Here is a 12377-nt window from a genome sequence, read left to right on the forward strand (position 1 = left end):
TTTTCAACTTGAAGCCAGATGAGTCTTTTTTTTTTTGAATACTGTGGGTATTGTGCATGAGTAAAATATAAGTGTTTTATTACCAAATGTATCTATTTAGTCATTAATCTAGCTTGAATTAAATTTTCTTCAATTTAGCTTCAAGCTCCTATTGTCCTCAAAATGGCTAGGATCCTGCAAATCAAACAAAGCAGCTATTTGCCAACTTTGAAGGACATTTTTGTGGCTGTGAAAAATGGTAAGACTCTTGGTTTTTGGTCTGGTGTTGGTGTCCCTCATGATCTCATCCCACCCTGCCTGACCAGCCTCATCTGCCCTTCTACCATTAACATGTTCATGAAATGATTTCACTTGGCTCTTGTAATGATAAATTCGTCCTCATCAGTACTTTATTCTCTAGTTCTATTAAACTGTTTTTAGGGTATATTGTAGGTACTTACCAAATTGCTCTAGATTGAAGTTTTAATGGGAATGTGTGTGTGTGTGTGTGTGTGTGTGTGTGTGTGTGTAGGGGAAAGACCTTTGCAGCAGGTAAATGAAAGTCCAACATGGCGGTTTCCTCGTCAACAGCTGGGCTACAGTTAGTCCACTTATTCTTGAGTAGAGTCTGAATGTGCTTGGCATCTGTTGCTTATCTAGCTCAAAAATGCTCAAAGTTATCATCGAAGTTTGGGTGAAGATTAAATGTACAGAGGAAGAGGGTTTGCTGAATTTTGAACAGGTCCATGCACACTGATAAAAACCAGAAATGATAAAAAGGTATTCAGTGAAAAGTCTCCTCGTCCCCTCACTGTCTGGTTTCAGCTCCACCCAGGGGTCCCAGCCCCCTGTTTTTTTTATTTCTGTTCCTATTTCTTTAGGCCAATTCAAGTAAGTAGGCATAGACACGATACTGAGGTTTTCAGTGATGAAACTGTAAGATAATTGGACGAATAGCTTTTTTGGTTTCTAACGTTAGAAAATTACTTTTTAATTTCTTCCTGTTAGAACTTTTGTAAGGTTAGGAAATACCTAAAATATACTTTGAAAATGTTTGGTTATTTCTTCAGGTTTTTGTTTTTTGTTTTTTTTGTTTTGTTTTGTTTTTTTTATCACATGGAAGCAAGAGTAATCTTCTCAAGCCCTGGGTGGCATGCGGGTTGATTCAAGTTTGATGGTCAAAAAGATGTTTATTAATCAGATGGACCTTTTTTGGAACTCCCTCTCCCATTGAGTTGGAAGCATCATGTGTGTGACACCATGTATGTGAAAACCCTAAAGAATTATCTTTGTATTCCCAGGGCCTGGCAGACGTTAATGAGTTGAGTGAATGAAGTTAGTAGCCTCTTCTTGTTTTCCCACTCCTTTCTAGTAGCTACTATCTTAAACACTTTTCATTTTTTCTGATCGTCTGCCTGGTGTACCAGCATTACACTACAAAATTTCCATTAGCTGAAATGCTCAGAAAACAACTACTCCATCTTTTGTCTATTTTGACGATACAGTCTCTTTTGTTTCTAACTTGTCCAACATCCATTCAGTTCATCTTAAATTAGCTGAGCCTCTGGTTTTCCTCAGCCAAACTGGCATATTAACACCTTCCTTGCAGAATTGTTTTGAGGATTAGAGCAGTATTTCTCAACCTTGTCAGTGTTTATCGCCATTGACATTTTGGGTTCGATAATTGTTTGTCGTGGGAAGCTGTGCGTTCCTGTGTGTTTAGCAGCATCCCTGGCCTCCACCCACCTCCCCCTGGTGCAGCTGTGACAATTAAAAATGTCTCCAGACATTGCCAAATGACCCCTGGAGGCAAAACCTTTCCTGGCTGAGAACCCTTGAATTGAGGATAAAATATACAGGATACAAAGTACTAGGCGCACAGTAAGTATGTTCTCAGTAAGTAGAGGCTGCTCGAATTTTTTTCTGTATTAGTAGAAGATGAACATTTTCTGTGGATAAAGCATCTACAGGAACAGATCACAGGGGTACTCAGGGCCTTATGAGCGCATGGGCTGGAGATTCAGACACAAACACTCTGAGTAGGACAAGTGGCTCAAAGCCATTGTCAGAGGTGGACAGCCCCCTCCCAAGGACATACTTGAGGCCTTTTAAAATCACCACTTGAGCTTGCCACATTTTAAAGGCACTTAGCCGTTAGATGCAATAATTTAATTTTGAAATTAACATGAGTAACAACATACTATTTTGAAAACATGAGCGGAACCAGTGAAGAAAAGAGTTCCTGTATGCTCTCTTCCTAGGTCTTTATCATTAGGGCAGATAAATTGGTTATATGTTAAGGGGAGTAATATAGGTGGGTGTATTCCTAATTCTCACAGTCAAAAAAAAGTTGGCAGGGTTATTTGTTTGTCACCTCGGCCTGGACAGGAGTGTTTTGAGAGAACACCAGGAAATAAGAATTTACTGCCTTCCCTACCGTCATAAGTAAAGCCTGTTTTCAGTTAATCAAAGTTGTTTGTAGTCTCAGGAACAAAATGCAGTCTGATGGAGATCCATTTACGGCACATTAAGCTGACTAATTTTTTTTTTAAGCTCTACACCCACCATGGGTCTTGAACTCAGGATTCTGAGATTGATTTGCATGCTCTCCGAATGAGCCAGCCAGGAGCCCCTAAAATGACTAATTTTAATCAAGAGAAGATTTAGATTAGATTAGACAGTAATTGATAATATTTCTCTCCGTATGTGTGTGTGTGTGTGTGTGTGTATGTATGTGTGTGTTTATTTATTTATATAGTACTTTTGAGAAATATTCCTTAGCCCTGCTTAACAGTTTTTAGATCTCCATTTTAAAGTGTAGAGTTGAATGACATTTAGTGCATTCACAATGTTGTACAAACTTCACCTCCCTCTAGTTCCAAAGTATTTTTTTTATTAAAAAAATTTTTTAATGTTTATTTTTTGAGAGAGAGGAAAGAGAGAGCCTGTGAGCAGGGGAGGGGCAGAGAGAGAGGGACACACAGAATCCGAAGCAGGCTCCAGGCTCTGAGTTGTCAGCACAGAGCCTGACGTGGGGCTCAAATTCACCGACCATGAGATCATGACCTGAGCTGAAGTCGTATGCTCAACCTACTGAGCCACCCAGGTGCCCCCCCCCAAATATTTTTATCACCCATACTTAACAATTTTAGTTGCTATATTTTGAATAAAATTTCCCAGTCATTGCCTGAGTTACTCTCGCAGAACACTGGGATGAGACAATTAAATTGTGTGGGGACCTACTAAGTGGTAATTAACATTGTAGTGATGAGGCTTGTAACGTAAACCATAAAGTGACAGCAACTTTGGAGGCATATTTTATGCCTGCAGTTTCATGGACTTGAGTAAATTTCTTTAGGTCAAAAGGTATTTTCCCACCGAGTATTGTGTTACTATTTACTTGAGCTGTGCAGGTATCTGCACCAGGGCTGTCCTGAGTGGCTGCTATACACGGACCATGTATGGGGCCTTCCAAACCCATAGTAGGTCATCTGTAGGATAATCAATATAAAACAGAGAGGATCACATTTAAGTACAGCTCTGTTGTTTTGCTTTGTTTTCTTGTGAAGTGAATTTAGGAAAAAGACCACCCTCACATTCATGGTGATTTTCTTTCCTTTTAGCTCTCCTAGAAGCCCAGGATGTGGAGCTATTCCTGAGACCTCTGAGAAGACATGTTCAGTGTCTGCAGGAGACAGAATTTCCACAAATCCGTGTGCTCATTGCCCCATTATTTCATACCATCTGTCTGATCTGGAGTCATTCCAAGTTTTATAATACTCCTGCTCGGATTATAGTTTTATTGCAAGAGTTTTGCAATCTCTTCATTGACCAGGTGTGTAGTACTAAAAAATAGGAAGAAGAGGAATCATTGCCATGTGGTGGGTTTTATTAAGCCAGTGAAAAAAAATAGTCTAGAGTCAGAACACCATTTTCCTTTCGTTTTTCAGAAAAGACTTTTATGGTAGCAAAGGTTAGGTGACTTTCTATTCTAAATGACAAAGAAGCTCTGGAAATCAGGTGCATTCAAAGGACAGTTTGTCATTGGATTTAATACCCTACCTTTGTTCAAGGAGAGTTATGGTGTCTTCTAAGAAAAGACAGATAGGCATAGTGCTTTCTTACAGCTTTCCCTTTGGTTTCCACAGGAACACTGATACACTTTTGGAAAATAAAGTAAGTTAAGAAAATCTGGCTGAAAAAACAGTAGTGAAGTTGTATTAAAAGTATTGATTCATTATTGATGTTAAAAAATCCTTGCTTATAATTTTCTACTCTTCACTTGCAATATGTTTTTTTTTTTTTAATTTTTTTATTTTAAAGAAAGGGCAGTGAGCAGGGGAGAGGAGCAGAGGGAGAGAGAGGGAATATTAAGCAGGCTCCATGCTCAACATGGAGCCTGATGTGGGGCTCCATCCCACAGGCCTGGGATCATGACTTGAGCCGAAATCAAGAGTCAGACACTCAACTGACTGAGCCACCCAGGCGCCCCACTTGTAAAAGGTTTTTTTTAAAAAATTAGACTTTCTGTGAACTTTCATTCTTTGTGGGTCCATAAAATCAGAATATTACGTAATTTAAGAGCTGAAAGATACTTGGAGGGTACGTAATCCAGTGGTTCTCGGTTAGGGTGTGTCTTAGTCTGCTTGAGCGGACATAACAAAATACCACAGACTGGGTGGGTTTCTTTTTCAGAAACTGTTTTCTCATAATTTTGGAAACTGGGGGCTCAGATCAAGGTACCATTATGATTTTCTGGTAAGAGGTATTATTAAAACTTTTCTCTCTGTCCTCACATGGTGGAGAAAGAAAAAGCTCTCTTCTTCTGTTCTTACAAAGTCACAGTCTTGTCAGATTTGGATCTTGCTCTTATGACTTCATCGAACTTTAATAACCTCCTTAAGGCCTATTTCTAGATGGTCACATTGGTGGTTAGGGCTTCATCCTAAGAATTTGAGTGAAGACAATTCATACCATAGCAAGCTCGATAGCAGGTTGTCTAGCTGAACCACTAAGGAGTTTTTGTAAAACAAATGTCAGAGAATCAGAATCTGTATATATAGCTTAGATTTTGAGATGTTAAGAATGCTTTCCATGAAAAGCGGATTGCCTTCAGCTGCAACTGACAAACTGAAGCAAAATAAAAAGTATGAATTCACGTGAACTGGAAAGTCTAAGAATGTAGTAGTTTTTGGAATAGCTTGTTTCAGAGGTCTCAGATAATAATTTCAAAGCTCCCTGCCATCCTTCATTTTGGTCCTTGTGTTTGCCTTTATTTTCATCACATGTTAAGTATGGTGGCTTTTAATAGTTCCAGAAGTGTATCCTTCTAGTAGAGGAACTTCCCTAAAAAGAGGCTCTCTTTCTTTATTAATTCTGGTCCAGTGCATTCTAATTCTAATGGATTCTAATTGCTGGAGCAATCATTGTGGCAGGGGAGATAGGATACTTGGGAAAGTTCTGCATCACTTATCCAGAGGAGGATGGACACCTGTGATTGACCTAAATCCTTGATCTAGTCTAATGCCTCCTAGCTGTGTTGATGTTATGACTTGCATAGAAAATGAAAATACTATAGTACTTGGGTGGCTCAGTCAGTTAGTTGTCCAACTCTTGGTTTTGGCTCAGGTCACGATTTCATGGTTCATGAGTTTGAGCCCTATATCTGGCTCCACTCTGACAGTGAGGAGCCTGCTTTGAATTCTCTCTCTCCCTCTCTCTCTGCCCCTCCTCCACTTGCATGCGCACTCTCTCATGCATGTGTGTGTGCTCGCTCGCTCTCAAATAAATTAAAAAAAAAAACAAAACAACTTCCCTACAGAGTGGGATAAGTTGGGAGGGCATTTGGAACCCTTAAAGTGTACTCATAGACAAGGCAAACAGCTTGCAGTTCCCGCTGCCCCAGGTCCCAGAACCTTGCTGTTTTAACCAGTAAAGAGAACAGTGTTGTAGGATAAACAACAGTGGTTTGGGAACTGTATTCCAATCCAGTACCTGATATATTTTTTTTTTTTCAGATGAATTACCTGAGACGTGAAAAATCACATCATTTGCTGAATTTCCCTGACAATTTAGGGGGAAATCCAGATTAGAAAACAGGTCTCCTAACTTGCAGTCCAGAGTATCTAGAGTATGAAATTGAGTTAGGTGTGTGCGTAGGTGTGTGCGTGTGTGTGTGTGTGTGTGTGTGTGTGTGTGTGTGTGTCTGCTTTTAAAGAGGTGGAGTTTATGGAAAAGGGCTTTGTACTCAGACCAACCTGGATGCAATTCTAATTGAAACACTGGTGGAGTTAAATAACTTCTTCAAACTTTAAAAATCTATGAGGATGCTGCTTCACTGGGCTGTTGTGAGCATCAGGAGATAACCTAAGTGGGATGCCCAGTGTGGCATTTAATAGAGGCTCAGTCAAAGCTATTTCTAAGCTATTGACCCACAAATTAGTTGCAACTATTAATAAGAGATAGCTTGTTATATCTTATCCTCTCTTCTGGCTTCGTTCTATTTCTTTGCTGTTAGGCAAGTGTGCTGGATCCTAATGGCTTTGGATCTCCATATTAAAGACCATGATCCCTACTGAAGAGTGAACAACTATACCCACAACTGCTATACACCTTTTAAAGGATCTTCATTCTCATTTTGAGAACTGTTAAAGCTTTTACTCCAAAACCCTGCTAATGGATAAACCCCAGAGCTGGTTATTCACTGTAGTAGGAAGTTTGTAATAAGTCCTGGTTACCTTTAAGCCTGTAGACCTATTTTTCCTGGTTCCTAGTATCTGTCAATAGCCAGTTTGCCAAGCTCCCAAGGAAATAACGTAGCTTCCCTTGTTGCTTAGTTACTGTTTCTGGCTTCTCTCCAAGTGTTCCAATGGCCTGATTTCCTTGATTTTCCAAGTGGACTTTGTAGTAAATGTGCCCCAACATGTTAGGAATCAAAAATCAGTAATGAGCCAGCTTTCATACCTGGGTTCCCTAAAGAGCTAAGCTCTCCCCCACTCTTGCCCGGTCATTTGTTGTCTAATTTATATATATATTATAAATATATATATAATAATAATTATTATATTATATATATATAATATATATATTATATATATATATTATTATAATATATATATATAATAATTTTTTTTTCACAAGCACTGTGTAGTGCCTATTACTTGCCAGGAACTCTTGTAAGTCTTTACAAAAACTACAAATGTAATCTCTTACCAGCAATATGACATAGATATTATTAGTAGGTCCATTTGATAAAAACCTAAAGTACAGAGAAGATAAAGAGCTTTTCCAAGGTCACCCAGCTTGTAAATGGCAGTTTCTTACACATTAAACTAGGTTCTGTATTTTATTCTTTTAGAGGGAGAGCATGTGCACTCAAGTGGGGTAGGGGCAGAAGAAGGAGACTCAAGCAGGCTCCACTCAGAGTCTGGAGCCCAGTGCAGCCCTCCATCCCATGACCTTGGGATCATGACCTGAGCCAAATTCAAGAGTCCGATGCTTAACCAGCTGAGCCACCTAGGCACCCCGAGGCTCCATATTTTAAAATAATAACTTTGATTTTTAATTACAGTGTAATATGTGGTATACTAATCATAATTGTAGGGTATTCTCATTGCATGAGATTTATAACAATGGAAATAGTCCCGCAGATCTGTCACCCTAAAATTAGCAGTTTTTATATCTAGTTCTCCCAAAATGTGTACATATTTATGCATTTTATCATATCGTTTTTATTTTTTTTACCATCTCCTTGAAAAATCATTTTATTGTTGGATATTTAGGTTGCTTCCAGCCTCCTCTTTTAAAAGCAACATGCATAAAACAACTTGGCATGGGAATCCTTTTTCCTTAACTTGGATAATTGGTTTAATATAAATTTCTGAGGTTGATCAAAGGGTACAGTCTTTTCATGACTCCCGAACAATTTTTAATCTTAATTTTTATTTTTTTAAAAAAATGCATATTTTAGAAAGAGCACTACTGGGGGAGAAGGGCAGAGGGAGAGAGAGTATCTTAAGTAAGCTCCACACTCAGCACAGAGCCTGACGTGGTGCTCGATCCCATGACCTTGGGATTATGACCTGAGCTGAAATCAAGAGTCGGCTGCTTGGGGTTTCTGGGTGACTCAGTTAAGTGTCCGACTTCGGCTCAGATCATGATCTCAGTTTGTGGGTTCAAGCCCCATGTCGGGCTCTGTGCTTACAGTGCAGAGCCTGGAGCCTGCTTCGAGTTCTGTGTCTTCCTCTCTCTCTGCCCCTCAATTGCTTGCACTCTCTCTCAAAAATAAAACATCAAAAAAATTTTTTTAAAAAGTCAGCCGCTCAACTGACTGAGCCACATGGGTGACCCTACAAATTCTTTTTCTTAAAACGTGTGTTTATTGCATTACTATTATCACTGTGTAAAAAGTTTTTCTGTAATTCACCAGCTTTGAACATTACCATTTTTAAAAAATTGGGGGTGATTCTTTGGTTATGTAGTGGTAGCATGTTTCTTAACTTGTTCCTTGCTTGATTCATACATTTTTACACATTTTGTGTTTTTTATAATTTGATGACATAGCTTTCATATACTTTGTGTTCCATGAATCTGTTGACCTTAAAGTGTTTATGAAACATTTGAACCCTTGCTGTGTTATACATCATAGGTCGTTACCTGGCATCCTATCATCTGTATTTGGCTAATAAATCAGTGCAGTATTCATATTTTTTATGATATTTAAAAATTTTTTTTAAATACTGCTTAAGTTGAGAAGGTCTCATTTAAATTTCAGTGTCCCAGCCTCCCCTGAAAAGTCAGAGATCTCCCAACACTGGCTCTGCCATCCCCATTGGTACAGTCCAGTGCCAGAGCTTCAGGTGCTTCTTTGGAAAGGTCATGTGCTGTGTAGGTGACCGTCGTCTCCACCATTTGCTGTTGTTCCTGGTCTCATTCATTCATTTTCATTATATGCCTGATCCTTCTAGGCATTCCTGTTTCTGGCCACCTCAGCTGATAGCATACTGGAGTTTTGGTAATGGGTCTTTTTTTTTTTTTTTTTTTTTTAATAAATGCTTTGTTCTTTTCTTTGGTAACCTGAGTCTACTCCCTGTTTGTTGTACCTAATTCCCACTCTACGCCCACCCTCTGTCTATTCCATTGTTGGGCAACCCTGATGTGGATATTGTTATTAAATATCCCAGGTGAAGAAAAGTCTAAGTCTGAGATGTGATCTTCTAGAAGTGATGTCAGGGTTGAGCAAAAGTATGAGTCCATAAAAGCACATAAAAAAGCAACAGCTGGTGGAACTCCTGGGTGACTCAGTCTGTTAAGGGACAGACTCTTGATTGCCACTCAAGTTACGATCTCACTGTTAGGAGATCTAGCCCCACGTCAGGCTCCATGCTGACAGCACAGAACCTGCTTGATATTCTCTCTCCCTCTCTCCCTTTCCTTCTTGCCTCTCCCTCCTTCCCTCCCATTCTCTCTTTTAAAATAAATAAATGTGTAAAAAAAAAAAAGCAACAGCTGGAAGACAGGTGTCAAACTAACATATCATTGATAAATGGGTTAATTAATAATTGACTAATTGGCTTATTGATAAATTGGTTAGTAGTATGTTACTTTATAAGACTTCTGAAGTGGGACCAGAAATCGGTAGATTTACCAAAAATCGGTAGATTTTTTTGTTGATTTGTGCTGATACTGTTGAGTATGAGAGAGTAGAGTGCTTCTGGTTGGATATGCTATAGAGAGCTGCTGTAGGAAACAGAATAATTCAGAGGCTGAGCTAAAAGAGATTTTGAGGTTCACCTAATTCATCTCTCTCCTTTTGTGGATAAGGAAACCGAGCTACTCTGAGATGATTTAGCTAATACCACAAAAGCAGTTAGTGGCCCCTATCACTGATTACAGCCAGGTTTCCCATCCCTTATTGATGGTTTTTCCCTCAAATATCTGGCTTCCCATTGAAAGGTATAGACTGGATTTGCTGACCTATGATACGTAGTATGATTAGTACTATTTAGTACTATACCCTTGTCTTTGGAAGGTTAACTGCTGTGATTGTCTCATTTGTATGAGGGTCAGTCAGGAAGGGCAAGAAATGAACTTAAGGATGGCCTGCCTGGAAGTTAGGTTAGACCTAAGTAATTAAGTCACTGGGGACTCCTGAACCAGAGAAGGCAATTGATTCATCTCCATTGATTTTTTTTTTTTTTTTTTTAGCTTCCTAAAAGGATAACAGCGTACATTTATTATGAAGAATATATGTAGATAAAGGTCTGTGGAATCCCTAGCCCATAGCAAAATGTGAACTACTTTATAACATACATTGCTAAGGGCTTACTAGTAGTTTTCTTCTCTGTTCTCTGTACAGTGTTAGCATCATATGTGCAAAGGTTAATTTTCCATGCAGTCTGAGTGGGAAATAAGAGCACAGATTGGGACTCTACAGCTCATAATGAAAGGATTTTACTGTTAGGGGTTTTGGAAATGACATGATTTTCTTACAAATTTATGACACAGTCTACATTACATGTAAAACGGTGGCTACTAATGGAAGAAGGAGACTAATAGGTTTACCTTTAGGAAAAAATCCTTCTATCTCGTAGCTTGAACTCAATGGCTTTCATTACATGCTCCATTGAGACATGTAACAACTTTCTAAGCAAACTCAAAATTCAAGGCACAAAATTTAACCCTATAATTTATATGAGGTTAACAGACATCAGGAAAAAAATAGAACATAAGAGAACCTTTAGAATTTATAGTTTCTTAGCAAATATGGAAAGGAAAGGACAGGAAATCACCTACATGACTGTCCTAGGAGACTTTGGCCAGTGCTACACCAATCTGTTACATAGAGTCGTCTTTTTTTTTTTTTTTAAGTAGGTTCCATTCCTAACATGGGGCTTGAACTCATGACTGTGAGATCAAGAGTCAGATGTTGGCCTGACTGAGCCAGCTAGGTGCCTCTACTTGAGTGTGTCTTTAAAAAACTCTTCTCCTTTTTCCGTTTCCTTTATTTAAAACTAGCTTATATATTTCCACTAGATTTTATGTCCTCTAATGTGCTTAAGTTCCCAGAAGAGCTTGCTCACCTAAAAGAATTGCCAGTGATATACTCACTTATAACAGATCTATCTCACCTTCACAAATGGCCCAGTGCTGCCAGGCAAGGTGACTATATATTTAAAGTCCATGATCTCAGAGATTTTTCCTTTCGGCTCGTGTATTTCTTTTTATAAAGGAATAATTACTCAGAATATTTGTGGCAAGAATATCCATGCAAATTCTGACTATACAGTTGTCCTATCTATAAAGCTTAGCAAAAACTTAGTCATTGCTAGGAAGTATAAATTCAGAAATTGGAGAGTCTCAGTCTTCTGTACATTGTCCTAATATATACACATATGTCATTGAAACCCAAGCATCTGAATTTTTAGAACTTTTTTTCTCACAACATTGCTGGCCCAATTGTAGACATTTATCATTTAAAAATGATGGGGAATTTTTTTTTTAATGATTAATTGAAACCGGTGTTTTCACTAAGAAATAAAGCATATTTTAAAAAATAATCTTTTTAAAGCAACTTTATTATATTTTTTTGAGAGTGTGTGCTCACGTGCAGGGGAGGGGGGGTAGAGGGAACATTTTAAGCAGGCTCCATGCGCCATGCATGGCTCCATCCCACGACCCTCGGATCATGGCCTGAGCTGAAATCAAGAGCCAGACACTCAACCGACTGAGCCACGCAGGTACTCCTAATCATATTTGTTTTCCATTAAATCCTAGGCAATAATTTACCTTTCACCTGAAGACCTTTTGAAAGGAGAAGTCGAAGACTCTTTGGAAAAAGTGCAGGTGGCCATTAACATCTTCAAGACTTTCAAAAAGTCTTTTTTCAACTATAGAAAGGAACTGGCAAGCTATTTTATGGGAAATGAGCCAAAACCATGGGATTTCCAGTCTCAACTGGTGTTTTGTAGGTTTGACAACTTTCTGGACCGTCTCATGAAAATGGAGGTATTCATTTCTTGACCTGCAATTTATTCATACTGTAGGTGGGTTAAAAAAAATCTTGTAGTTTTTTCTATTATTCAGGAGACTGTTTATTCTATTTGGATGGGAGAGTGGAAGATCTTCTTTCTCAGTTATTCTTAGGAATTGCTCACAAGGTCAGTGTTAAGATCGTTATATAAGCTTTACGTTAGTTTCTTTTTTTTTAAATTCTTTTTTGATTGTTTTAATATACTGAGTATAAGTGAAACTGCTATGTATCAGTGACCTTTCACTTATAACTTAGCAAGCTCTTGGAAGACAGCTGTAAATCATGAATCTGTAAACTAAATCCTTTTTTTCCTTTCTGTGTTTAATGTTTGACATTGGGATTCTACACCTGGAAAATCCATTTGATA

General features: G+C 38.5%; 1 protein-coding gene across 1 annotated transcript in view; it reads left to right on the forward strand.

The window, feature by feature from the left end:
- The window catches only part of DNAH11 (dynein axonemal heavy chain 11), a 358932-nt gene that overhangs the window by 20283 nt on the left and 326272 nt on the right, over positions 1-12377 (forward strand). The window contains exons 5-7 of the mRNA XM_042919849.1: positions 139-238; positions 3603-3814; positions 11755-11985. Coding sequence (XP_042775783.1) covers positions 139-238; positions 3603-3814; positions 11755-11985 — 543 coding nt within the window. The remainder of the gene's footprint in view (positions 1-138; positions 239-3602; positions 3815-11754; positions 11986-12377) is intronic.

The sequence above is a fragment of the Panthera leo genome, chromosome A2 (genome assembly GCF_018350215.1).
Source record: "Panthera leo isolate Ple1 chromosome A2, P.leo_Ple1_pat1.1, whole genome shotgun sequence".
Taxonomy (NCBI): domain Eukaryota; kingdom Metazoa; phylum Chordata; class Mammalia; order Carnivora; family Felidae; genus Panthera; species Panthera leo.